The sequence below is a fragment of the Globicephala melas genome, chromosome 12, assembly GCF_963455315.2.
Source record: "Globicephala melas chromosome 12, mGloMel1.2, whole genome shotgun sequence".
NCBI lineage: Eukaryota > Metazoa > Chordata > Mammalia > Artiodactyla > Delphinidae > Globicephala > Globicephala melas.
The window spans coordinates 9,606,616-9,632,422 of NC_083325.1; the positions used below are offsets into that span (position 1 = coordinate 9,606,616).

At 49.9% G+C, this 25,807-nt stretch overlaps 1 protein-coding gene across 4 annotated transcripts in view; it reads right to left on the reverse strand.

The window, feature by feature from the left end:
• Positions 1-19,510, reverse strand: part of CNNM4 (cyclin and CBS domain divalent metal cation transport mediator 4) — a 36,689-nt gene extending 17,179 nt beyond the window's left edge. For 3 of the 4 annotated variants that reach the window (XR_004035626.2, XR_004035624.2, XM_030838914.2), the window contains exon 1: positions 18,109-19,510. Coding sequence is in view for 2 of the 4 variants with exons in the window: in XM_030838914.2 (XP_030694774.1) it covers positions 18,109-19,510 (1,402 nt within the window). In the remaining 2 variants the exon portion in view is untranslated. The remainder of the gene's footprint in view (positions 1-18,108) is intronic. The other variant, XM_060309415.2, reaches the window with a different exon arrangement.
• Positions 19,511-25,807: the final 6,297 nt, after the last annotated feature.

Genomic DNA, 25,807 nt, shown 5'->3' on the forward strand with positions numbered 1-25,807 from the left:
GCAGGAAGAGCCGTAGCCCATCCCAGCAAGAAGCCAGGGGCCAGGGTGACAGAGGAACCAGAGGGGCGGAGCACAGCCCTCCCAACTCAGCTCCAAGGGGGTGGGAGAGTTACATGCAAAAAGAATACTGCAGAGCATCCAGGGCAGAGAGGGCCGGCGGACTGGGGAGGGCCGGATGGAAGTTGTTTAATCAATAAGGAATTTAAAAGAACAGTGAGAAAATTTTTTTTAATTTTTTTAATTAAAAAAAAAGCACTGAGGAGGTCCTTAATTTTAATATAAATTAAAATATAAGACTGTGGTGACTAAAAGAGTGCAGTACTGGAGAGAACAACATTTTTCCGTCATGACCTGGCAGTATGCGTCAAGATGTAAAATGTATAAGACCTTGGACTCCGTTTCTTTCACTTCTAGGAAAGACCTTAGCACAAAGGAAGTGCCCAAGCCATGTGCAAGGTGTGCCCAGGAGGGTCCACCCAGTGTGGTTTATGACACAGTACTGCAGCCACTAAAAAGGCTGATGTAGATATAGATTTATTTTAAAAGACGGTGGTTCACTGTTTGTGTAAAGCAGAAAGTTACAAAACAGGACAGTAAGAGCAATACTGGTTTCTTTTGCTTTTGCTTGATGCATTTTAAAGTCAACATGTTTTACTTAATTTTTACATTTATAATCAGAAAAGAGAAGAAGGATGTCTCATTTTAAGGGGGAGAAGCAATACAGTTCATTGCTGACTCACTAGAAGAAAACGCAACAAAAACATTTGCGGTGGTAGGATGAGGGTGACTTTGATTTTTATTTCTTAATCATTTTCCACCTTTCTAAAAGTTTCTACAATAAATATATTACTTTTATTTTAATTAAAAATACAAGGTACACTTTTCTGCACCTCACATGTTGCCCTCAGAGAGGTCACTGGAGCGCAGAGCTGCTCCCCACTCCGTGGCCCAAGAGCTCGGATTGTGGGCACCAGTGTGGATGTGGATCTGACCCTCTCCCTTCTGCTGATGAACACATTATTGTTGCCAGGTTTATTTCTACTGCAAACAATGCTGTAAGGATGATCCCTGTATGTCCACCATTTTTGACCCACGTGAGATACATTTATAGTTGTGGAGTCACAGGTCAAAGGGCAAATTTGATAGAAAACTCCCAATTGCCCTCCCCAGTGTGGGTCCCGGTTTACACTCACCCGGGCGGTTCTTGACTCATGCCTCCTTGTCCAGATGAGGCTCAATATACAGCAGGTGCCCGACAGGCAAGCTAGCCAATGAATATCACCAGTGAAAATACCGCATTATAGTGGGTTATGTTTTTGTTTGGTTTTGATAAATTTATTTTATTTTTATTTATTTTTGGCTGCATTGGGTCCTCGCTGCTGCGCGCCAGCCCTCTCCAGTTGCGGCGAGCGGCGGTCACTCCTCACTGCGGTGCACAGGCCTCTCATTGCGGTGGCCTCTCCCGTTGTGGAGCACGGGCTCTAGGCGCGTGGGCTCAGTAGTTGTGGCTCGCGGGCTCTAGAGCACAGGCTCAGTAGTTGTGGCACACGGGTTTAGTTGCTCCGCGGCATGTGGGATCTTCCCGGACCAGGCCTCGAACCCGTGTCCCCTGCGTTGGCAGGCGGATTCTTAACCACTACGCCACCAGGGAAGCTCCAACGGGTTATGTTTTTAAAAGGAAGGAAATGAAAATGTAAGGCAAGACAAAAGGTAAAACAGAGTAAAGCAGAAAAAAAAAGACAGTGATAGGAGGACAGCTGCATGGAAAAGAGAAATGGAAATGGAGACACTGGGGCCCACTTGCCAAAACAGACAGGGGTCTGCAGGTAAAAGGGGTTCTAGAGACTGACCAGGAGATCGACAATCCGAGCCACCCCGAGCAAGACGACAACGCAGTCACGGCCCGTCCGGGACCTTTCAGAACAGGGTCTCCCAACGGGGTACTCATCCCTTACACAGTTTCTGTTTATTTTTAATCCAAGATAAATAAGCAACTTTAGCTTTTGTTTCTACACAGACTGACCACGGGTGGGCCTGGACCAGGCCTGCAAGCCAGCTGGTCACCAGTCACCGCAGGTGACCACGGGGCTCCGGATGTCCTGCACATACACACTCACTCATACTCCAGCAGACTGGGAGCCAGTGCAGACAGGGGTTTACACACGACGTGGAGTACACGGGACCAAAGCAAAGCTCGCAAAATGGACAGTTGCTTAACAACTGTCTGGGCAAGGAAATCCCAGAATGAAGAGCACAGATGCCAACAAAGGCCAAAGCTGCCCTTCTCACCACCTGCTGCCTCAACCAGCATCGGGGGAAAATCAGTAAGGATGGAGTCAGGGCTGAGTGACTGGCCAAAATGATTCAAAACAAAGAAAAACTATGTGAAACACAGACGTCCAGCCACTGTCAGTAATGATGAATCCCAGCAAAAGGGTATTTTGTGCCTTGAGAAAGTATATGAAAGTGTGTGCTAGAGATAATAGGAAGTGATAACTATTAGCAAGACATTTTAAAATAATGGTTATTCCATTTTTACTTCTTTAAAATTGTTTTTGTTTTATAATATATGTATTAGAAAAACAGTACATGTATATAATTTTTGAATGAATGGAGATACAAACTAAAAAAAATTTTTTTCCTAATAGGGTCCACAATCAAAAAAGTTTAAAGAGCTCTGTTTAAAACAGCCTTGAAAAGGTGGCCACACCTTCGCTGTCCCTTTGCACCGTAGACATAGACGCTTGGGTGTCCCCCCTCAGGGTCTACTTCCCCCCAGGCACTGAGCAGTCAGGGCGAGCACTTTTGGGGGAGGAGGGCAGGGTGCTGTCCCGCCCTTCCCCTCCCCTCATCAGAGCATCTCCTACGACCAACCCCACTCTTCACAGGAGGAAACCCCAGCTCAGAGAGGTCCTGCCCAGAATAGCACTGTGAGGAGGTGAGCAAGCTGGGATTCAGAAATGGGACTTCTCCAAATAGCCTTCTTTTAACCCAAGCGCCCCTGGGGTCAAGCTGTTGACAAATGGATGTGGGGGAACCCTAAGACTGTTCTCTAATTCTCAGGACAGGTCTTCACGGCTTTGATTTTTCAGTTAACTAGTAGTCTCTAATTTTTAACCTTTTATGATGGAAAATAAAAGCCTATACAAAAGGAGAGGAAATAATATCATTACACCCTTCACCTACCTTAAACAATTAACAACTCCTCTGGCCAATCCTGTTTCCTCTTTCACCCCACCAGCTCCACTGGTTTATTATGAAGGAAATCCCAGATCTTATCTGTAAACATCTGTAACTTTTACCCAAGCATTTTGGTGAGTATCTCTAAAAGTTAAGGACCCTTTAAAAAAACAAAACCACAACAGTATCATCACACCCAAACATATAATTCCTTAAGACTATCAACAGTCAGCACTCTAACTTCCCCAATTTTCTTGTAATTTTTTTTTTTACATCTAACTAATTTTTACATGTTTTTTTTTTTCTGATTGTGGTAACAAAAGTAGAAAGAAGGAAATTAAGATCACTTTTAATCCTACCTTCCAAAGATAAGTACTGGTAACTGCTTGTTTTCTTTGGTCTTTTAAAATTAACATACATAGATAAAATATTATATGTTTTCTCCACAAATTGGATCATAATGTAAATAGTTTTGTACTCCGTTTTTTTTTGTTTTTTTTTTTTAATGTTGAGCCTTCTTTTAATTTATTTATTTTTATTTTTGGCTGTGTTGGGTCTTCGATTCTGTGTGAGGGCTTTCTCTACTTGTGGCAAGCGGGGGTCACTCTTCATCGCGGTGCGCGGGCCTCTCACAGTCGTGGCCTCTCTTGTTGCGGAGCACAGGCTCCAGACGCGCAGGCTCAGTAGTTGTGGCTCACGGACCTAGTTGTTCCGCGGCATGTAGGATCTTCCCAGACCAGGGCTCGAACCTGTGTCCCCTGCATTAGCAGGCAGATTCTCAACCACTGTGCCACCAGGGAAGCCCTTGTACTCCGTTTTTTAAATAGTTTGCATTCTTTGTATTTGCCCATGTCATAGAAATATTTGTAAAAATTGAATGGCCTGATAATATTTCATTGCACACATGTGTACATAATCTCAAGCCCCATTGGGCTCTTAAACTGTGCCCTTCCCCTTTTTCTGCCAATATGAAAATCCTCGTAATAAATATATTTGGATCTATCTCCATGTCCTTAAGATAGATTTCTAGAAGGGGAATACCTGGCTCAAAGGAGAGGGTTTTTTGGGGTTTTTTTAAGTTTCTTAAGTTATCTAAGGAGTGAGCTCAGACCAACTGCTGGTGTCTTGGTCCTCAGAGATGTGGAAACCTCTCCTGGAGGACACAGCCAGGGATGGTGCGGAGGGTGGAGAGGAACACAGAGAACTAGAGCTACATTACACAGTGGAAAGAAATAAAGTGCAGAGAAGGCGCTGGCCCGGCTGACATGCCTGTGAGTGGAGGAAGGCACCACCAGCCTCCTTTTGACTTTGGACCCTTCCAGCAAACTGCTTCTCTCTCTTTCCACCCGTCCTCTGGTCTCAGGAGCTCCCCTGGCCTTTCCCCCTGGAATCCCAGCTCCTGGCCATCTGGCCTCCCGCCCCAGCCCCCACCCCTGAGGAGAAGCCCCTTCCTCACCACTCCCCGCAGGACCGCTCACAGACTCAGCACACTTACTGCCTTCCGAGGCATCTGCTCTTTTGGATCTGTTTGTGCAACCAGCTAATAATCTACGGGCAAATCAACCTAAAAACTGGACCACTGTTAATGAGCCCACATGTTGCATGTTACTCATGAAGATATAATAGGAAATTCTCTTAAATGTTAACCTCAAGATAACATTAAGTCTGGGACTAGTTTTCTCCTGAACTAACCTAGTAATCCTATCCCCCGTCACACAAAAAAAAAAGGGGTTTTGTTCCGTTTCCATTGGTGAAGCCCAGTTGGTTCCTGGTAATCATACACGTTTCCAAATAATTTGTAAACTGTTAAAATCATTCTAGACCTTGATATCAAAATCTGAAGGAGAAAAGAAAAAAAAACCCTAAAGAAGGAGAAAAACTGCAGCAACATTGCCGGTGATGTAAGACGCTTATACTGGTTGTCTGAAGGAGAAGCAGGAAACGGGGAGGGAGAGGGTGAGATAATTACTTGCTACATTCAAATTTGCTCGCCTAAACTGAAATATTAGTTAAAAGAGGGAAAAGGACTCAATTATTAGGCAATTATTTTTCCTGCCACAACAAACAAGCAAACAAAAACCTAACGGGGATACCTTGTAATAATATCTTCCTCAATGTTTTTTTTAATGGCAGAAGAAATACTTATAGGCCTCTCTCTCTCATGAACGTAGATGCCAAAATTCTAAACAAAGATATTGGCAAGTCAAATCCAATGACGCGTAAAAAGAATACATCACGGCTAAGTCAGGTTTATTCCAGTTATACAACAAATATCTAAGGGTTAACGTTCAAAAATCAATCAGCATAATTGAGAAAAAAAGGAGATTAATCATTCAATCATCTCAGCAGATATTTAAACAAGAATGCCCACTGTCACCAGGTCAACATGATCCTATATGTCCTAGGCAGTGAAAAAGGCAAGAACAAGATATAAAATGTATAAAGTTTAGCAGTAAATAAATAAAATTGCCATTATTCATAGGCAACATAATTATATGTGTAAAAAAGCCAAAAGAATCTAAAATAAACTATTTGAATTAAATAGTCAGTTTGGCAAGGTCAATGAATTCAGAGTCACTATACAAAAATTAACTACATTTCTCTATCCTTGTGAATATAGCTGGTCTCTGACCCTAGTTCCTGTCACAGAGTTTCCAAAACCCTTGGATTTCCTGACAGGAAATGTACCAGGAGGGTGACAGGAGTGTCTTTGTGATGTTAATAAGACGACTCTAGGGAATTCCCTGGCGGTCCAGTGGTTAAGACCCCGGGCCCTCACTGCTGAGGGCCCGGATTCGCTCCCTGGTCGGAGAACTAAGATCCCACAAGTTTCGGGGAGGAGCCAAAAATAATAATAATAATGTTGATGACTCTAGGTGGGACCCTAGAGAGACTGGAGATGGTCACCAGTTAAACTGAAGAGGGCACAAAAGGCCATACCTCCAGGGAAGGCCAATGGCTTAATCAAGCATATGCTAAGGAAGTCCTGATGATAAAAACTCTGGATCCCAGAGCTCAGTGGAGCGTCCAGGTTGGTGAACACACCAATGTACCAGGAGGGTGACATACTCTGGCTCCAGAGGGAGAGGGCATGGAAGCTCCCTGTCCCTCTGACAGACCCCATCCTAGGTACGTCCTTTAAAATAAAACTGTAATCGTCAGTGTAGCACTTTCCTGAGTTCTGTGAGCCATTCTAGCGAATTATCAAACCTAAGGGGGAGTCATGAAAACCCCTGAGTGTATAGCCAGTTGGTCAGATGTACACAGGTGGAGGGGACCCCACTTGAGGCTGGCATCTGAGGTGAGAGCCGTCTCTGGAGGACTGAGCCCCTACACCCATGGGGACTGATGCTAATGCCAGGTGGTTGGCACCAGAACTGAACTGCAATACACCCTGGCTGGAACAATCTGTAACAAACAAATGAAAAATAAAACTTTCAAGACACTGCTTAAAATCACCAAATACCTAGGAATAAATCAAGAAAAGAAGTGTAAGACTTCTACACAGAAAATGACTATATTATTGAAAGAAATTAAGAGAGCATGAACTAATGGAGGGGTAACCATGTTTGTAGACTGGAAGATTCATTACTATAAAGATGTCAAGTCTTCAAGTTATCTATAGAGTCAATGCAATTCCATAAAATTCCCAGGCAAAAAAGGTTAAGAATAGTCAAGACAATCTTGAAGAACAAAGAACAAAGTATTGAACATTATCAGGTACCAAAGCTTACTGTAAAAGTACTGCAATTATGTCAATGAGTATTGGAACAAGGAAAAATAAAGAGACCAATGGAAGAGGGTCCAGACCTGCAGATATACCATGGTTCAGTGAGGAAAGGACAGTCCTTTCAATGAGTTCTACTGAAGTAGTTGGACATCCATATGGATTTTTTAAAAAAAGAATCTTGACCTGTAACACATCAAAAACAAAAATAGGGCTTCCCTGGTGGCGCAGTGGTTGAGGGTCCGCCTGCTGATGCAGGGCACACGGGTTCGTGCCCCGGTCCAGGAAGATCCCGCGTGCCGCGAGCGGCTGGGCCCGTGAGCCATGGCCGCCGGGCCTGCGCGTCCGGAGCCTGTGCTCGGCGGCGGGAAGGGCCGCAACAGTGAGAGGCCCGTGTACCGCAAAAAATAAATAAATAATAAATAAAAATAAATTCCGGAAGGATTATAGATCGCTAAGGTAAACAATACAGCTTCCAGAAGATAACACAGGATTCTAGCTTCCTGCCTTTCATATAGGCAAAGAATCTTCAACGGGGAATCAAAAGCACTAACCACCACAATGGATGAGAAGCAGATGAGAACGTGCTCAGCATCATTAGTCACTAGGGAAATCTATATTAAAATCACAATGAGATACTACCACACACCTACCTGATGGGTTAACTAAAATAAAATAAATAAAGAGCCAACAATACCAGAGTTGTGAGCATAGGAGTGGAAACAGATACAAGCACTTTGGAAAACTGTCTCCTCTATGCCTATACGATGCCCTAGCATTTCTACTCCCAGACATATTCCCAGCAGAACTGGCTACATATAGTCACCAGAAGACATGCCAAGAGTGTTCTTAGTGGCATTATTTGTAAGACTCTCAAAGTGGAAACAATCCAAACGTCCACCAACAGTACCATGGTGGTGTGTTTTTATCATGGAATACTATACAGCAACGAAAAGAGAATGAACTACAGCTACAAGCAACATGCATAAAGTTCATAACCTTAATGTTGAGCAGAAGGACCCGGACATAAGAGTATATACTATACGATTCACTTATAAAAGTTCAGAAACAGACAAAATTGACCCATGATGATTTGGGGGGCAGGGGCAGTAACTGGGAGGGTGTGCAGGGGGCTTCTAGGATATTGATAATGTTCTATTTCTTGAGCTAAGACGTATTTACACAAGGGTGCTCCTTTGTGAAAACTAGCAAGCTGAATACTTATGATTTAAGCACTTTGCTTCAACAGAAACTTTACTTTAAAACAAATCTAGGAGCTTCTCTGCTGACACAGTGGTTAAGAATCCGCCTGTCAATGCAGTGGACACAGGTTCGAGCCCTGGTCCAGGAAGGTCCCACATGCCGCGGAGCAACTAAGCTCATGTGCCACAACTACTGAGCCTGCGCTCTAGAGCCCGCGAGCCACAACTACTGAGCCCGCGTGCCACAACTACTGAAATCCGTGCACCTAGAGCCCGTGCTCTACAACACGAGAAGCCACCACAATGAGAAGCACGCGCACCGCAACGAAGAGTAGTCCCCGCTCGCCGCAACTAGAGAAAGCCCACACGCAGCAACGATGACCTAATGCAGCCAAAAATAAATAAATAAAATAAATAAATTAAAAAAAATAAAAAATAGAACAAATCTAGGTGGTTGCCGAAAGTGAGAGGTTGGGCAAAACAGGTGAAGGTGGTCAAAAGGTATAAATTTCCAGTTATAAGTCCTTAAAATTGGGGGGGGATGGGGAGGGGAGGGGCGGGGTTTTAAATAAGTCCTGGGAATGTAATGTATAGCATGAGCACTATAGTAAATAGTTAATAAATAATATGTATTGTCTATTTGAAAGTTGCTAAGAGAGTAGACCTTAAAAGTTCTCATCACAAGAAAAAAATTTTTGTAACTATGTGTGGTGATGGATGTTAACTAGACTTATCGCAATGACCACTTCACAACATGCACATACAGCAAATCATTTTGTTTTATACCTGAAACTGATATAATGTAATGTCAATTATATCTCAATTTTTTTTAATGTAGAACTGACAGTAAATTTTCTAGCCTGGGGTTACTGGAATATGCCAATCTTCTGGTCTCTTTCTCAATACCTACAACCCCCCTGAGAAGTGACACAGAACAGCAGTCAAGGGCTTGGCCCGTGGAGGGGAGCAGTCTGGGGTGGCCACTTAGCTGTCATGTGGCTGAGAATGAAAGATTCTCAGCCTCTCTGAGCCTCGGTTCCCTGTCTACAGTGCTTGAATTCAGTACTCAACAAAGGCTAACCAGTCATGAAGGCATTTCTTCCTTCTTTAACGATCCCTGCTCTACCCTCTTCCACAGCTTGGGTCTGGGGCATTTCTGGGGAGACTGGGCCTCTTGGGGAGCCTCAGTCCCTTGGATCCTCCTCTTGTTCCTGTTGCTTTTCTATCACAGCCTCTTGCCTCCCTAACTGGGGCACCAGGGAGGACAGGTGACTGGTGGATCCTGAAATGAAAGAACCCACATAGAGGTGCAGCTGGTAAATGTGGCCACGCTCCTTTCCCAGACATCTCCCCAGAGCAGCGACCCCCAGGCCGTGCTTCTGCAGTGAGACCACAAAGGCGCTGGCCATCAGGACGGCTGCCTGAACTTTTCCCAACGTGTGGGAAACAAATAACTGAATGAGGAGCATCTCCTCAGTTTTAAGTTACTTTTCTGGACTTTTTTTTTCTTAAGCTCTGGCTTCTGTTACCCTTAACATACCTGCTAGGGTCCAGATAAGATGCCATCTGAATTAGCGTGCAATTATATAGCAGGCTCTTTTGACCTCAATGTATTCATAATTCCAAGAAAGACACCACGCCCAGACAGTGGGGCAGCTGCCACCCAAGCCAGTATGTGAGAACCACCGTGGCCCAAGCGGGTGTCAACACCAATGGGGGTAGCTTTGGGATCGTAATAACAATAATTTTTAAAACAGCTGACATTTATTGCACGACAACATGGTGCCAGGCGCTGAGCTGAGCCCCGTACGTGCCCTACCTCATTCTGTCCTCCCCACAACCTCCGGGTTGGGTGCTGTCATTCATGTGGATGACCAATTCACCAGCCACCAAAGAGCAATTTCTCTGAGCCCAAAAGTCAGTCACTATTTTGAGCCTTTTACAGAATGAACTCCACTGCACAAGCGTGTGCTCCCTTTTTAAACTTACTCTCGAGAAAGTTTGATGAGAGACGGACGTGCATTTAAAGCAGGACTCTAGGTGACTGTGCATATGTGCGCGCGCGCACGCGCGTGTGTGTGTGTGTGTGTGTGTGTGAGAGAGAGAGAGGAGAGGGAGCGCCTGCCTGGAATGGATAAATCTGTGTGTCTGTCTGCCGGTGGGTGTGGGTAACAGCGTGTAAAAGGATGCCTGAGTGTGTGTGGGATTGAGCCTGCCTGTGTGTGAGTGGGTAGGTGGGTGCGTATGTGTGCATGTATGTGTGTGCGTGTGTGGACGTGGGGGTGTGTGGGTGTGGATGTAGGTGTGAGGTCATGTGTGTGAGTGTGTGGGTGTGGGTGTTTGTGGGTGTCGATATAGGTGTGGGGTCGTGTGTGTGCGTGTGTGGACGTGGGTGTTTGTGGGTGTGGATATAGGTGTGGGGCCGTGTGTGTGAGTATGTGGACGTGGGTGTTTGTGGGTGTGGATGTAGGTGTGGGGTCGTGTGTGTGCGTGTGTGCGTGTGGATGTGGATGTAGGTGTGGGGTCGTGTGTGTGCGCGTGTGTGGATGTGGGTGTTTGTTGGTGTGGATGTAGGTGTGGGAATGAGCCTGCCTGGGGCGGGGCAAGGGGTTGCGGGAGGGAGGCTTCCTTCCAACCAAGGCTCCTGGCTGCCAGCTGGCCAGAGACCAGGCGTTCCAGAGAGCCCGGTGAAACCAGTCTTTCGAGAACCCTGCCCAGGTCACGGTAAATAGGCCCTGCAGCAGGGAAGAGACTCTGGCTATAACGTCTGGGGAATGTTCCAGCAACCCTAGGTTTAACCCCCAACGAAACAGGCTGGCGGCTGCACACCCCAGCCCTCTGGGCTCACCTTGTCAGCCACAGAACGCAGCCCAGCCCTCAGTCTGTGGAAATCCTCCTAGACACTCCCCCTAAGAATCCCAGGGATAAAAAGGGATTTCACTTCTTATCAGAGGAGAAATCTGAAGAACCGATCTAAACTGTGTTCCAAAAAGCAGAGCACAAAATTGTACGTAGACAGTGATTTCAATGTGAAAACACGTAAGGGCAGCTAATGAGAGAGAGCATGGCTGTAAAAATGAAAATGAAAAAAAAAAAAATGAAAATGATTTTGAGCCTGTTGTCTTGTTACAAGATTTTTTAAACTTTAAAAAAAAAAAGATTAACTTTCTAAAAAGTTATCAAAGTAAATTAAAATATTAAAAGTGCTTCTTGGGGCTTCCCTGGTGGCGCAGTGGTTGAGAGTCAGCCTGCCGATGAAGGGGACACGGGTTCGTGCCCCGGTCTGGGAAGATCCCACATGCCGCGGAGCGGCTGGGCCCGTGAGCCATGGCCGCTGAGCCTGCGCGTCCGGAGCCTGTGCTCCGCGTCCGGAGCCTGTGCTCCGCAACGGGAGAGGCCACAGCAGTGAGAGGCCCGCGTACCGCCAAAAAAAAAAAAAAAAAAGTGCTTCTTTCTAAGTCACAGGCTTCTGGATTGTTTGGTTTTGATTTCTGCCTGTTTTCAAAGGTTCTGATGATGATATGTAGGTCTTTTTAATTAACATTAAGGAAAAGAAATTCCCTAATAAATGGAACAGGAATACAGTAAGTAGTCCAGAATCCAGTCTATGAAATGAGCCAGGAGTCCTTTCTGTAGCCACAAAGCCTTTTACAGATGGATGTCCTGGGACGCTCGGGTGTGATGAGAGGGGTAACCCGAGGTTCAGGACAGGAGAGTACCCTGTCATAGGGCAGCTGTGCCCAATGGCAGATGGAGGGGCTCGGAGAACAAGGGGAGAGGACTGGATCAAACGGCAGCAACAGCACCAGGAAGCTGCTCCCCGTCCTCTTAACTGAGGGCCACCTTGGGCACCTCTAGGAAATTCCATAACCCTCACATCCTCCTGGCAAGTTCTCCTGAGAAGTTCTGCAGGACTCAAAACTCCCTAAGGCCAAAGGAAGGCAGAAAGAGAGAGCCAGCCCTAGGACAGGCAAGGCAAGCTGTCCCTCCCCGCAGGCTGGGCTGAAGGAACCAGGGGGCTCCCCTAAAATCAATCACCAAGTCAGCGACATAAGGGTCCGGTCCGCCCTCCCCCTCTAGGCACACTCCCCTCTTAGAGAGTGTCTGATAAACAGGCTTGCGGCCCCTGCCTTCGAGGAGACAGACTGGCAGGAAAACGTCAGGCGAGGCACCACTCCTTTCCCTCAAGGATATCCTAGCTGTTCAGTTACCTGGTTCATCAGCAGGACAGCACTACCTCAGGAGACGGGCACACAGTGGTGGCCCCTCCCAGCCCCTCTGGAAAGAACTGAGAGGCGGTCACATATGCAGAAGCAGTTTCCCCCAAAGTCGGGGCACCAAGGACTGAGAAGCTCATTTCTCACCCTTTGGTCTCGTCCAAGTGCTCCCAGAACAAGAGGCACAGACAGGAAAAGTACTGTGTCTATTCCCCCTCGAAGATCCAGCTGAAATGTCAGATTTCTACTGACAAGACAAGCAAGGCTCCGGCTTCCGGAGGGTCCCCTGCCCCTATCCATTTCTCCTGCAGGACACAGGAGAAGTGTGGTTTTGTGTTTCTGTGCACTGTTTTCCATATTAAACATCTGTACAGTACCACCTGTCCTGACCAGAGAAGTCCAGGAAAACTCTAGAGCTGGTCTTTTGAATTAGAAATACAAGACTTTTGACAAGTAAAGATCTAAGAAGCTCTTATTAGGGCCTGGCCGTAAGGCAGAGCCTTCCAGTACACAAATAATAGCTTTAGGAAGAGATCTGTAAATAGAAGATGGGTGAGGTGCTCTCAGCTCTGGCTCCTCTATGGAAGCTGGCGCACGGGCTGCACACGCACCACACTGAAGAGAAAGTGAGCAGCAGCCTGGCCAGTGTTTTGTCAGTTGCTCCGCTGGCATCTCTGCCCCAACAGGCAGCTCCTGTCACTCGCTCAGATATACTTGCCCCGGGGGAATCTTCTTGAGATCAGATCACCAGCTCAGTTCAAGAGTGTTTCCAGGTGGAGCTGTCCGAGATCAGGTGTAGAGCTGCCTTCGCTCTCCACTCTGGAGGCCGCCCTCTCCCAGAACCTCGTGACCACTGTCCCATCCCACAGCTGGGCTCAGCACTCGCCCTATGCGACCTCCCCAGGAGGCTCCCCAAACCAGGCCTGCATGGCTCTTTCTCATCTCGCCAGAGAGCCGCTTGGGCCAGGCTTCTCCATGCCTCACACGCTCTGCCTGCTCTCAGTTGGCTCCCAAACCTTTCAGCCGGGTCCCCGCCTCACTCCCGAGCCCCACGTGCCACTTCCCCCGCATACCTGCCTGGATGGACTGCACCCTCGTGCTGCTTGGGGTGGTCCAGGGCCAGCAGCACGGGCATCATCGGAGAGCTTGTCAGAAAGGCAGACCCTTGGGCCGCACCCCAAACCCACTGAGTTCTCATCTGCGTTTGAACAGAATATCTAGGCAGTCGGACATTCGTTGAAGCGACAGGTGCTCCGGTGCACACAATGCTGGGCACAGAAGTCTGATAAAGGGTGACACCGTTATTATTTAGCACCACCCCTCCCTCCGCCCTCACCAAACTGGCTCTGCTTCCCTCCTCTGCCCACTCCCGTCAAATGACAACATCATCAACTTGAATCCCAGGCAAAACCCTCAGATGTTCACAACTACTTCCCACCCCGACTAATAATCACTGGGCTCTGTCATTCTGACTGCAGAAGCGTCTGGAGGCCTAGGCCTTCCCGGGTCCCACCGTGCCTACCTGTCTCCCTGGTAGACAGCGGCTGCTGTGAACAGGGCTGTGTTAGTCCTCTGACTCCCAAAAGCTAGCACACCGTCTGACACACAGGCTTCCAAAAGTTAGATGTTTGTTGAACAAATGAAAAGAACAAGCAGGTGGAGGGAAATAAGATACTTAAGGTGTACCAGACGGGAGGAACCCAAAGCAAATGCAAAAATTATGCAGTGTTCTGTCCAGCCTGTATAAAGTTGTTTCAGGAATAATATTAAGCAGGTGGGGAAAATGTGATGTGACATAGCTGGAAATATGGGAGGAGTTTTCGAGAAATTATTTCTAGCTTTTTCCCTCCAAAATATAACTCACTAACTGTCTATGAGGAGCAGTAATAGGTGCAAGGTTACCCCAGGGGTCAGTGACCAAAGACTAAAGAAGAGCTGAACACCTGGGACAGGCAGGAATGCCCCGGAGGGAGGGGGAGGGAGGGGCACAGCGGAAGCTGGAGGGTGGGTTTCAATGAGGGGCGGAGCTTCCAAACTCTCAAGTGGAGAGTTCTTTCATCACTGTGCTTCCAGAGTCTGGGGGAGCATCTGTGGTGAAGGAAAAACACAGCAGGGCCAGGAGCAGCCCAGGGAAGCTTCATTTTAAGATTTCGAGCTGTAGCCAAACTCAACCAAAACTCCCAGTACTGCGAACATTCTAGACGAGGTTTAAGTGGAAGGACCAAGGTTCAAATTGCAGGAGCCTCTCAGTGGCCTCACAGCTCTCACCAATTAGTGGGTCTTACTCCTGAGAGCCTGCAGCACGAGGCATCGTGTCTTGCACATAGCACGGGGTTCAGTAAACAGTGACAGCTGCCTTGAGTTGGAAGGCAGAAGCGGCTGGGAAGCTGTCACCTCGTTGCTTTGGTCCCTAGGCGAAGCTCAGCGCCCCCAGGCCTGCAGTGACTCTCTGAGCCTGTCTCTAAGTGTGTGGGAGCACATTCATGACTCCCACTAATGAGTGAAGCCATGTCAGCTCTTAATGGTCAAAGACCGCTTATTCACTGAGAACCTGAGGCACAGGGAAGGAGAACCAAGACTCCACACTCTGCTTCTCAGTCCCTGACCTGAACCTCTGATACACGTGTCACTGCAGGAGCACCTCCTGGCTTTCTTGGGGCAGCTGGAAATGTCAAGTCCCTGGATAACAGCACAACACACCCATTTTTCTTTAGCCCTTATCAGCTCGTCAAAATTCTAACACTTCTGGAATGCGGATAGGATAATTCTCTCTCAAAGCTGACAGGTCATTCTTTCATTCAGTGACTTTTTATTGAGGTCTTACTATGTGCCAAGAACCATGTTACGTGCCAGAGATATATTGGTGAACAGAACTTAGAGCCCTGCCCTTTGGAACTGACATTCTAGTGGGAAGAGACAGACAATAAAAAACAAAGTAAACTGGTAAATTGTACAGTTGTTAGAAAGTAGTATGAGAAAAGGAAAAATGAGCACAGGGTAGGTCTGGGTAGATCAGGAAGGTCAGGGTGGGAAGGGGGTTACAGTTTTAACTAGGGTGACAGGAAGGCCTCACTGAGAAGGTGAAGTTGAAGCAGACCCGAGGGAGGGGAGAGTAAGCCATGCAAAGTCTAGGAAGAACATTCCTGCCTGAGGGAACAGCCAGGGCAAAGGCTCTAGGGTGGGAGTGTCCTCAAGGCCAGCAAGGCTAGCAGGGCTTGCCAGAGACAGCCATTCGCTTGTTGCTCATTCATCGTTTAAGAAACATTTACTGTTAATTTCTTTGCTAGCAACTGAGTGGAGAAAACACTAATCAGGCATGATCCCAACCCTCAGGGAGCTTATAATGCTGGTGGGTAAGGTGGAGATAAAATGACCTGAAAAGAGGATTTTACACCAGCAGCGGAAAGACTCTGGCAGAATTCAGGACCCTCACCTGAAGGTGAGGTGAAGGAGGTGCCAAAGAGTCCCCTGAGGCGCAGAAAAGACCCTCGGCTAGACTAGCAGGCACCCTGGCCCCGATTTTGGTGCTGATGATGCTGCTGGCTGTGTTAACCTGGCTTGGTGGGTTTTCTTAGCTAAAAAAGGAGCCTTCCAAACACCAGATTTGTAAAGAAAATCCTTTACGTTGCAGGTGTACACTACGCGTTTGCCGCGTCCTGGAGGGCCTCAGACTGAAAAGGTAGATGCCAGATGGAAAGATCTGCCAGAGGTCACACTGCGGGGAGCCCAGCATGGCAACGAACAAGGAAGTGATGGTGTGACCATCCCTCACACTTGCATCTCCAGGGCCTCACACTGCACAGGGCAGACTGTGCCTGTGTTCCCATGGAATTACCAGCACCCGCTCCAGGCCTCAGTCTCAGGCTGCAAGCCTGTTACGGAGGAGAGTCCAGTGGACTAAAATGTGCATCTGCAGAGCCCCACGCAGCAGTGCTCTGGCCTGAGAGATGCTAGCTCTGCTTCCTCAGCTTCAGGAAGCGGTACCTTATTTTTTTTATTTATTTATTTTTTTGAGTCCAAAGGTGGCCCTGCCGAGACCCAGGAAGCTCCCACCCTGCTGATCAGGGGCTGAGAAGCCTGACCAAGCCAGTCCATACAGGTTGGATCCAGATGTGGGCTGAACGATGCTTGTCGGGCGTGTCACCAGCAACAGTCCCAAAGACCATCGAGGTGGTAAGGAGGAAGCTGCCCTGCTGAGTCCTAACCCGGTTCCCGACCAAGCAACATGGGAGAGGTCCTCTGGGCCTCGAGGCTGCAGGGTGGGGTGGGGCACAAATCCTCAGTGCTCTTCTGTTCAGACCCCGAAGCTCCCCCCAGGCTGTGCCGTCACCACGGGTCCCTCTGCAGCGAGACGGCCTTACTGGGCTGTCTCCCACTCAAGTCCTCCTCAGCTCTGACGCTGAGATTCAGTCTTTCAAACTGAAAAAGGGAAGGTACCTGGCCCTGACCCCGACCCCAGCATCCTTGCCAGGCCAGCTCCTCCCAAACCCACTCCATCACCCACTGATTCAAGCCAGTTCAAGCTCTCCTCCACTCTCGGTTCCAGAAATGACTGAAAAGGGTCTGGGCGCTGGCTCCCAGCTAGAAGCTAGAAGCCCTCAGCCAGAGGGAGTTCCACCAATGGGAAACACAGCCAAGTCCCCAGGTTTAGGATAAGGTCCCTCCCCCTCTTCCTCCATTCCTTTATAAAGACCTTCCCTTTCTGCCTCCTCTCTCCCTTTGGCCTAGGAGGGTTTTACTCCATAATTGGTTTGTTTACTGTCACTCTGAAGGCTTTGGGGTGGCAGAGGTAGGAGAAAAGTTTTGTTGCAAGTGAGGAAAGGGGTGTGTGCCCTGAGCTCTGAGGCTGGTGAGTAAACCCTCCGAGTGTCTCTCTAACTACCTGAAAATCGGCCAAGAACCCATGTGAGAAAAAAACACAAGGCAATGCAAGGCCCGCTGAAGATTCCCAGCGGACCACAGGAGGGAAGCTTCTGTTTGGCGCCTGGGAAAGACAGAACAATAACCAAAACTTAATCGGCTTGCTTCTGCTGCATAGTCCAAAGCGTTACTTGGCATTGCTCTGGGCGGGGAGCCAACCAGAGCCCTCCCAATTCAGCTTCTGTGGGCCAGGAGCTCCAGGGACACTGTTCCCCTGCTCCAAAACCTTCCAGAGCTCCAAGCTTCCAGCAGTCTGACTGCCCTGACTTTCAGGCTCTTCCTGAGGCCCCAGATGACTCAGTCTCTCCCCCACTGACCAGTGATCAGCAGAGCCTGTACCCACAGGAACAGGACCACCTGCTGGGCCACAAGCACATCCTTTGCTCCCCAACTCAGCTTCTCTGCTCGAGGGGTTCCCTCTGCCTCAAGTACCAAGTGTCCCCACCTTTCAAGGCTCTCCTCAAATGTTCTCTCCCCTGTGAAGGCTTTCCCAGTTCACCTGCCCCTTCCCCACCCGACCCTTTCCCCACCTGACCCCAGTGAGACGTGCTTGTCCTAATCTCCATGCCCTGGTGTTGGCCTCTTCTGAGGCATTAGCTTCCCTCTGTCTGGCTCCCAGGTGGGTGAGTGTGTCTTGCTCTGCTTTGATTCACCTGAAGCGCAAAGCACGGTTCCTGGCAGACAGCAGATGCTTAAGAACTGTTTCTGCGGCCCTGAGTACCGTTCACCTCAGAGGCACAGGAGGTGCTGAGCAAAGGGACACAGAGTCACGCAAATGGAACGCTAAGATCAGCAGACACAAACCAGGCAAGGATACGCGCGACACCACAAAGAGTGAAGCGGGAGCTGCATCAGGCCTTACCCTTCTTGAACTCCTCCAGCATGGCATCCAGCTTGGTATCATGGAAGACGAAGTGCACTGGGTGGTTGTAGAAGCGGGTGATGGTCTTGAGGGGGGTGCAGTCATCGGGGTCCACGAAGGCCAAGTCTTTGACGTAGAGAATATCTACGATGTTGGATTGCTCGTCTTCATACACGGGGATGCGCGTGTAGCCGCTTTCCATAATCTCCGACATGGTGTTGAAGTCCAGGATGGCATCGTTCCGGATCATGAAGCAGTCCTGCAGCTGGGTCATGATATCCTCCACGGTTTTGGTCCGGAGTTCCAGGGCCCCCTGGATCATGTTCAGCTCCTCTTTCACGAGGTCATTATAGGGTTCCGTCACCTTCAACATCTCCATCAGCTTCTCCCGATTGTAAACGGTGCGGATCTCCTGACCCAGGAAAAAGTCCAGGAGCTTGCTGATGGGGAAACTGAGGGGGAAGGTGAGTAGCATAAAGAATTTGGTGAGAATGATAGTGTTCGCGCCCACAGCCAGCCCATGTCGGGAGCACAGGGCCTGAGGCACAATCTCCCCAAAGATGACAATGCCTATGGTGGAGAAGGCCACGGCCACCAGCCCAGACCCGATGAGGTTATCTACAAGGATGGTGAGGGAGGTGTTGACCAGCACGTTTCCCAGGAGCAGGGAGCAGAGCAAGTAGTTGCCCTTGCGTCGGATGGGCTCGATCTTGCGGGCATAGCGCCTCTCCTTCTGAGTGCCACAGTTCTGCACGATGCTCAGCTCCATGGGGTCCAGGGCCATAAGCCCCAGATTGAGGCCAGAAAATATGCCCGACAGCACTAGCAGCACCAAAATGAGGAGGATGTGCAGCCAGAGGGGCAGGAACCTCCCAGCCTCCTCCACCATGAAGAGCAGCGAGTCCTTGTCCGTCCACTTCTGCCAGGGTCCGTCCACGCCGGCGCGGGTGCACAGCGCATACAGCTTCATGTTCTCGCTCCTCCGGAGGAACTTAGTGAGCACCACCAGCATCCCGGACGTGTCCCCGCGGCTCACGTTGACCAGCTTCTGGACGACCAGGTCCTTGGTGAGCTCGGGGCAGCTGGTGGAGTTGTGGATGGTCTCGGCGTTGTCCACCTCGGTGAAGGAGATCAGGTTGCTGGAGAGGGAGCCCAGCCTCTGGCCGTACAGCCTCAGGTTCACCGTGCTGCCCTCGGACACGAAGATGATGCCATCCGAGTTCATCCCGCACGATTTGTTGCAGCTCGCCAGCCTCATGCCCAGGATCGCGCTCCGCTGGGGGTCGCCCTGGCCGCGGGCCCCCCGCGCCCACAGCAGCACCAGCAGCACCGGCGCCACCAGGAGGAGGCGCCCTCGGGCCGGCCCGCCGCCCGGGCGCCCGCCCCCGCCCACCGGCGCCATGTTGCTCCGGCTCGGCCGCCGCCGCTCCCCGCGCCCCTCCGCGCAGCCCCTCTCACGCCGCCGACCCTGCCGCTCCGCCGCCGCCGAGCCAACTGCCCGGGCCGCCTGCCTGACGTCAGGTCAGCGCCCCGCCTGCCACGCCACGCCACGCCCCTCATTTGCATGGGAGGCCCCGCCTCCTGGCGCGCGGCTCCAGCGCCCTCCCTTAAGGAGGTCCGGCATTTAAGGTGGGGCGGTGTGGGAGCGCGGGAGCCGCGGGCGAGCGCACGCCCCGCCCTTCTCCTCGCACGCCTTTCCGCTCTCTCGGCGGGTCCTTCTCTCCTCCTCCCCGACTTGCTCTCTCGACCACGTAGTTCCTCTTCCGCAGCCCAGACTGGGCTTGGTTGCTGGGCTCTTTTCCCTTCCCCAGAAATCTGCAGCTCGGGGTGGTGGCCCTTCTCTGCAAGAACCTCTCGGAAGCAGCACCGCGTTGTGAGAAAATTGATTTTCTGCTATGAAAAAAGAAAAGGAGAACCTGAGGGCATAGGCCTGAGGGAGGTCTTCAAGTCCACCGGCATTGTTCTGGAACTCCCGGGGGTTTTGCCCACCTTGTCCCAAGACCAGAAGTGGGTTCCCCAGGCCCAGGCCCGAGGTCTCCTTTCGGGGGCCAGTGGAGGGAAAATCTGGGGAACTGAAGCTGTAGGATGTACCCGCAGATAGAAGGGCCAGGGTCTGTCGTTTCCATTTAGGACACAAATATTGAGCACTTACTACAGTCATTTGTTCCAGACTCAAACAGTACAGCAGTGAATGAGCCAAAGTTCCTGCCCCCTGGCGTTTGCAGTCTAGGATAGGAAACCGGCAATAAACAAACACGTACGTAATATTTTTTTAATCTTCCCAACAACCCTAAGAGGTAGTGTTATTATTTCCATATTACAGATGAAGAAATTGAGTCTAGGCACAAATCAGAGTCCACCCAGACTGTTATCTTCAGAGCAGGCCTGTGTGACTTTGGGTAAGGCAAGTTAGAATGTCTCTCAGCCCCATTTTCTTCATCTGTAAAATGGGGATAAGAATGGTAACACAGCAGCATCCCACTAAGCTTGTGGGAACAGCTGGCCTAGGCACTGAACAGGACAGAACAACTCTGTGAATGTTCTTTGACTATGCAGCTGTTGTTGTTATTGTTGTTGCTGTTATTATCTGCCCTGCTGGGACCAAACCCCTAACCCCAAATTGTGGTGACTGACCCTGGGGCAGCTGCCTGTGGAAACAAGCTGAGACGCGCAGCGCCAGGCCCAGCCCTGAAATGACTGCTTCCTGGGCGGCCCTACCTCGATGTCAGTCGGCAACTATGAATTGAGCACCAAGCACTCAGGGTGTGGGGGGGAAAGACCAACTGCCATCCAGTGAGGGAGAAGGAGACAGACAGACAAACATCCTTATAATTGCAGAGGTGTGCTGACGGGAGGATCGGGTACCAGGTTGACCACTGGGTCTTGGACCAAGTTTTCTCCCAGCCCTGGAGACAGAATCCATTTCACTGTCTCCCTGCAGAAACATTTGTGTTTATTTTTATTACGGTATACTGTTTGCCAATAAAAGCAACAATCAATACCAGCCGGAAGGAGACTAAACAGAGAGGAACAATAATATAGTGTTTTAGGAAGAGGCATGATGGCAGAGGCCTGATTCAACTAAGCCCTGTTAGCAAGGGTAGAGGATGCTGTGTGCTAGGCCAGCCTGAAGCGACCCCTTGCAGATGCCTCACTTCATATTCCATAGTGAGTGTCCAGCCTGCCAGTTTTTCAGAAAACAGGAGAATCAGATGGGCACTGGCCAACACAGAATAAAAGCAGAGGGCTTCCCTGGTGGTGCAGTGGTTAAGAATCTGCCTGCCAATGCAAGGGACACTGGTTCGTGCCCTGGCCCGGGAAGACCCCACATGCCGTGGAGCAACTAAGCCCGTGCACCACAATAATTGAGCCTGAGCTCTACAGCCCGCAAGCCACAACTACTGAGCCCACATGCCACAACTACTGAAGCCTGCGCGCCTGGAGCCTGTGCTCTACAACAAGAGAAGCCACGGCAATGAGAAATCTGCTCACTGCAACGAAGAGCAGCCCCTGCTCACCGCAACTAGAGAAAGCCCGCGCGCAGCAACAAAGACCCAATGCAACCAAAAATTAATTAATTTTAAAAAATTACACCCATCCATAATTATATTCACACCCGTGATTAGGTGAATAGAGCAGATGCAATGAAGTAAAGAAAAGAAATTCCCCTTTCCATGCTACCCAGGCAGAGGTCCATACGGCCTTGTTCTGGGTGCCCATCGTAACTTAAAGGGAAGCTTTCACAATGTCCAGAATGCTTGATGCCCTGCAAATGAAGGAGGAGGCGTCATCTATTATTAAATAGTTTATACAGTTAAGGAAAGAAGGGAGGGAGGGAGGGAGGAGGGGAAAGAAAGAAAAAGAAATAAAGAATGAAAGGAAGGAAGAAAGAAGAAAGAAAGGGAGAAAGAAAGAAATTCTTCTTTGCCCTCCCAGGGCCTTCAGTCTGCAGGGGAGACAAGACTCCTTGGGTAATAGTTAAATGATACAACCCAGAAAGAGTCAGAGGAGGTATTTGAGATGCAGACTGGAGTCCACGTTCATTCTCTGCCTGGCATTTGTTCCTGGTTAGGGCATTAAACCTTTCCTCATCTGCAGAGTTGAGAAACTTCCCGCAGCGTGGTGGGGACATTGTGGAGATGAAGGTGTATTAATGTGCAAAGCAGGAAGCCTGGACCATGTCTGGCTCCTGTGAACGAGGCTGTAAGAACAGCAGAAAGTGATGTGCATGTGAGAAGCCTCTCTCCTTTAGGGGGCAGACCTGTTCCTCTGCCTGGGGTAGAAGTCTTTACTCACCTGAGTTGCCTCCATTTGAAAGTAAGGAGTTTGGAGAAGGTCCTTCCCCAAGGGGTCCTGATACCTGACCCCCAAGCATCCTAAAGCACTGCATTCACTCCATTGGGCCTGATGGGTTCTTTCCGGGACCTATGGCAGCACGTCTACACTTCCCGTGGTTGAGCCCCCTCCTTTCTGGTCCTGTGTAGGGAGACAGCCTACAAGGTTTATTGCCCTTTCTGTACCTGGCATTGAGCTGACACCGAGTATCCAGTGATGAAAAAGATCCTGAATCAGTAACCTGGGATCTCCTTTCCCACTTCCTAGGCCAGGATCCTCCCAGCCTGGATTCTTAGCCCTTTTCAATCTCTGGGTCTCCACAATGGGGAGCTGTGGGCAGAGAAGCTGCCCATCTGCTGGTGGAGCTCAGAGACTGAGGTCTGCCATGGCCCCAGGCTGGGCAGAGCCCTTGGGGGATGCCGTGGGCCTGGGCTGTGAGAGCCTGGCTGGCAGCAGTGGGACACCTTTTCAGAGTGAGACACGGATCATCCTCAATACCTGCCACGGTCTGTTTCACCACTGTCTATAAGTCTATAGTAACCCTGAGCATTTGCAGGATACATCCGTGCCATTTAATTGTCTCAGGAGGGGGCTTGCCTGGTAGCGCAGTGGTTAAGTAATCCACCTGCCAATGCAGGAGACATGGGTTCGAGCCCTTGTCCGGGAAGACCCCACATGCTGTGGAGCAACTAAGACCGTGCGCCACAACTACTGAGCCCGCGCGCCTGGAGCCCATGCTCCGCAACAAAAGAAGCCACCGCGATGAGAAGCCCGTGCACTGCAATGGAGAGTAGCCCCCCTCGCCGCAACTAGAGAAAGCCCTCACGCAGTAACAAAGACCCAACGCGGCCAAAAATAAATAAAAATTAAAAAAAAATTTTCTCAGGAGGGAAGGAGCAAGCATGAGGTTAGCTGGATGCTGCCTTTTTTTTTTTCCTTTGGCTGCACTGCACGGCACGCAGGATCATTTAAGTTCCCTGAACCAATGCCCCCTGCATTGGACGCACAGAATCCTAACCACTGGACCACCAGGGAAGTCCCTGGATGCTGCCTTGACTCACATCCCAACGCAGGTCATCCCAGCGCGTGGGGACATGAGGACCCGGTGTGTGAGACAGATACTTCATTGAGCCAGAGAAGGGGATGAAAACATCAGGTCAGTGGATCCAGGCCAATAAAAGGATGTGCCTCTGAGAAGCAGTCAGATGCCAAAGCGGCAAGGGGAAGGAAGCATTTGTATTCACTGGCTAGGCTTCAAGGCTCCCACGGCCATAGGACAGGTTGTTCTCCTTTGGGACAGACTCACGGGAGGCAGGATGCCCCACCATGCGGGTTCAGGCACAGCTTTGGAGGCACGATGGGGGTGGTGGCTTGGCCACAGATTGCCTGTGTGACCTGGGACTCCGGGACAGTCTTGAGTGCGGAGTGAGAGGATGTCTGGCCCATGGTCAGAGCTCAATACCGTGACAGTGATGGGAACGATGCAGCCAGGATTTTTAGAGGACACGCAGATGTCCTTAGCTCTGCTGTGTCTCTCTATCCAACTTCAGCCAGTCTTCTTGTCCTTCCCCTTCCCTTTCCTGCGGAGGAAGAAATCAATAGAGGATGATGGGAAAACCAGAGGCTGAGGGGGAGATCACCGAGGACTGAACAAGACCACGTGTGGCCCCCTTGGGCCTCCGTGCGGAGGGAAGAAAGGAGGCTGGGGTTAGGGGAGGTCGAGCTGGTGGGGGGCAGGGGGGCTGGGGGTTACAGACAAGCTCTCAGGCTGCTGGGAGGGAGAGAAGCCTCTCATTCGGGATCAGAGAGACCTGACACCCTGTGAGCCCAGGCCTAGGGAAGCCCCTGCTGTTCCAGGGCCCCTGTGGGGAGCCCTGGGCAGCACTGGGTGTGAGAGGGGCCTGCTGGACCTAGGACTCTGCCCGCTCTCCTTCCCTCCTGCTTCCCTCCCTGTCGGGTGCACTGGAGCACCCTCCGTCCCCAGGACTGGCTACCTCAGCAAGCTTTTCCTTCTGCCTCCCAAAAGGGAAAGACCCTTTTCTATTTTTTAAAATAAATTTATTAATTTACTTATTTATTTCTTTATTTACTTTTGGCTGCGTTGGGTCTTCGTTGCTGTACGTGGGCTTTCTCTAGTTGTGGCGAGCGGGGGCACTCTTTCTTGCGGTACGCGGGCTTCTCATTGCGGTGGCTTCTCTTGCTGCAGACATGGACTCTAGGCGCTTGGGCTTCAGTAGTTGTGGCACGCAGGCTCAGTAGGTGTGGCTCACGGGCTCTAGAGCGCAGGCTCAGTAGTTGTGGCGCACGGGCTTTGCTGCTCCACGGCATGTGGGATCTTGCCTGACCAGGGCTCGAACCCATGTCCCCTGCATTGGCAGGCGGATTCTTAACCACTGCGCCACCAGGGAAGTCTGACTCTTTTCTATTTTAACAGATTAACTGCTCATCGCTAGAAAAAAACTAAGAAGAGCAAGCTAACGAACGCTGAGTATTTATAGAGGCTTATGAACCAAGTTTTCGGAGTCATTGTCCCTAGTTTCTGACCCTTTTTCTTAGTTGGCAGAAATGTCACGGGCTCTGACCCTTACCATCTGGTGAATTGGGGCAAAGTGCTTGGCCTCTTAGGGCCTCGGTTTCTCCATTTTAAAGATGAAGATCAAGAGACCCTTCTCTCTGTATTGAAAGGACCAAATGAGCCCTGGTTTGAAAGCACTGCTCTGTAAACACTGGTTTCTTTCCCTTCCTCCAGGCCAGGACTTTCACATTACTGTACGTTTCATTCATTTATCCATTCGTGTATTTTTATATTTTTGCTGGGCTTATAAAATAGGTGTTATACATGTTCGTTGCAATAAATTCAAATAACACAGGGTGTATAAAGTAGAAAATGAAAGCTCCCCTACCCCCATTCCACTGCCCAGGGGTTGTTTTTCTGGAAAGTATCCAGCCACTGTCTGCCCTCTTCATTTGCTTCTCTTCCCTAATCTGGACTGGAGGCCATTTCCCACCGGGCTGAGAACGCTTGGGGGCAAAAACTGTGTCATAGTCATCTCTGTATCCGGAATACTCAGCATTCCATATGCGTTTGTGGAATGAATTGGATTTCCCTTTAAAAAGAGGGCAGGGGCTTCCCTGGTGGCGCAGTAGTTGAGAGTCTGCCTGCCGATGCGTGCCCCGGTCCAGGAAGATCCCATATGCCGTGGAGCGGCTGAGCCCGTGAGCCATGGCCGCTGAGCCTGTGCGTCCAGACCCTGTGCTCCGCAACAGGAGAGGCCACAACAGTGAGAGGCCCGCGTACTGCAAAAAAAAAAAAAAAAAAAAAAAGAGGGCAAAAACAGTACTATTGGGGACCAGGGATGGGAAA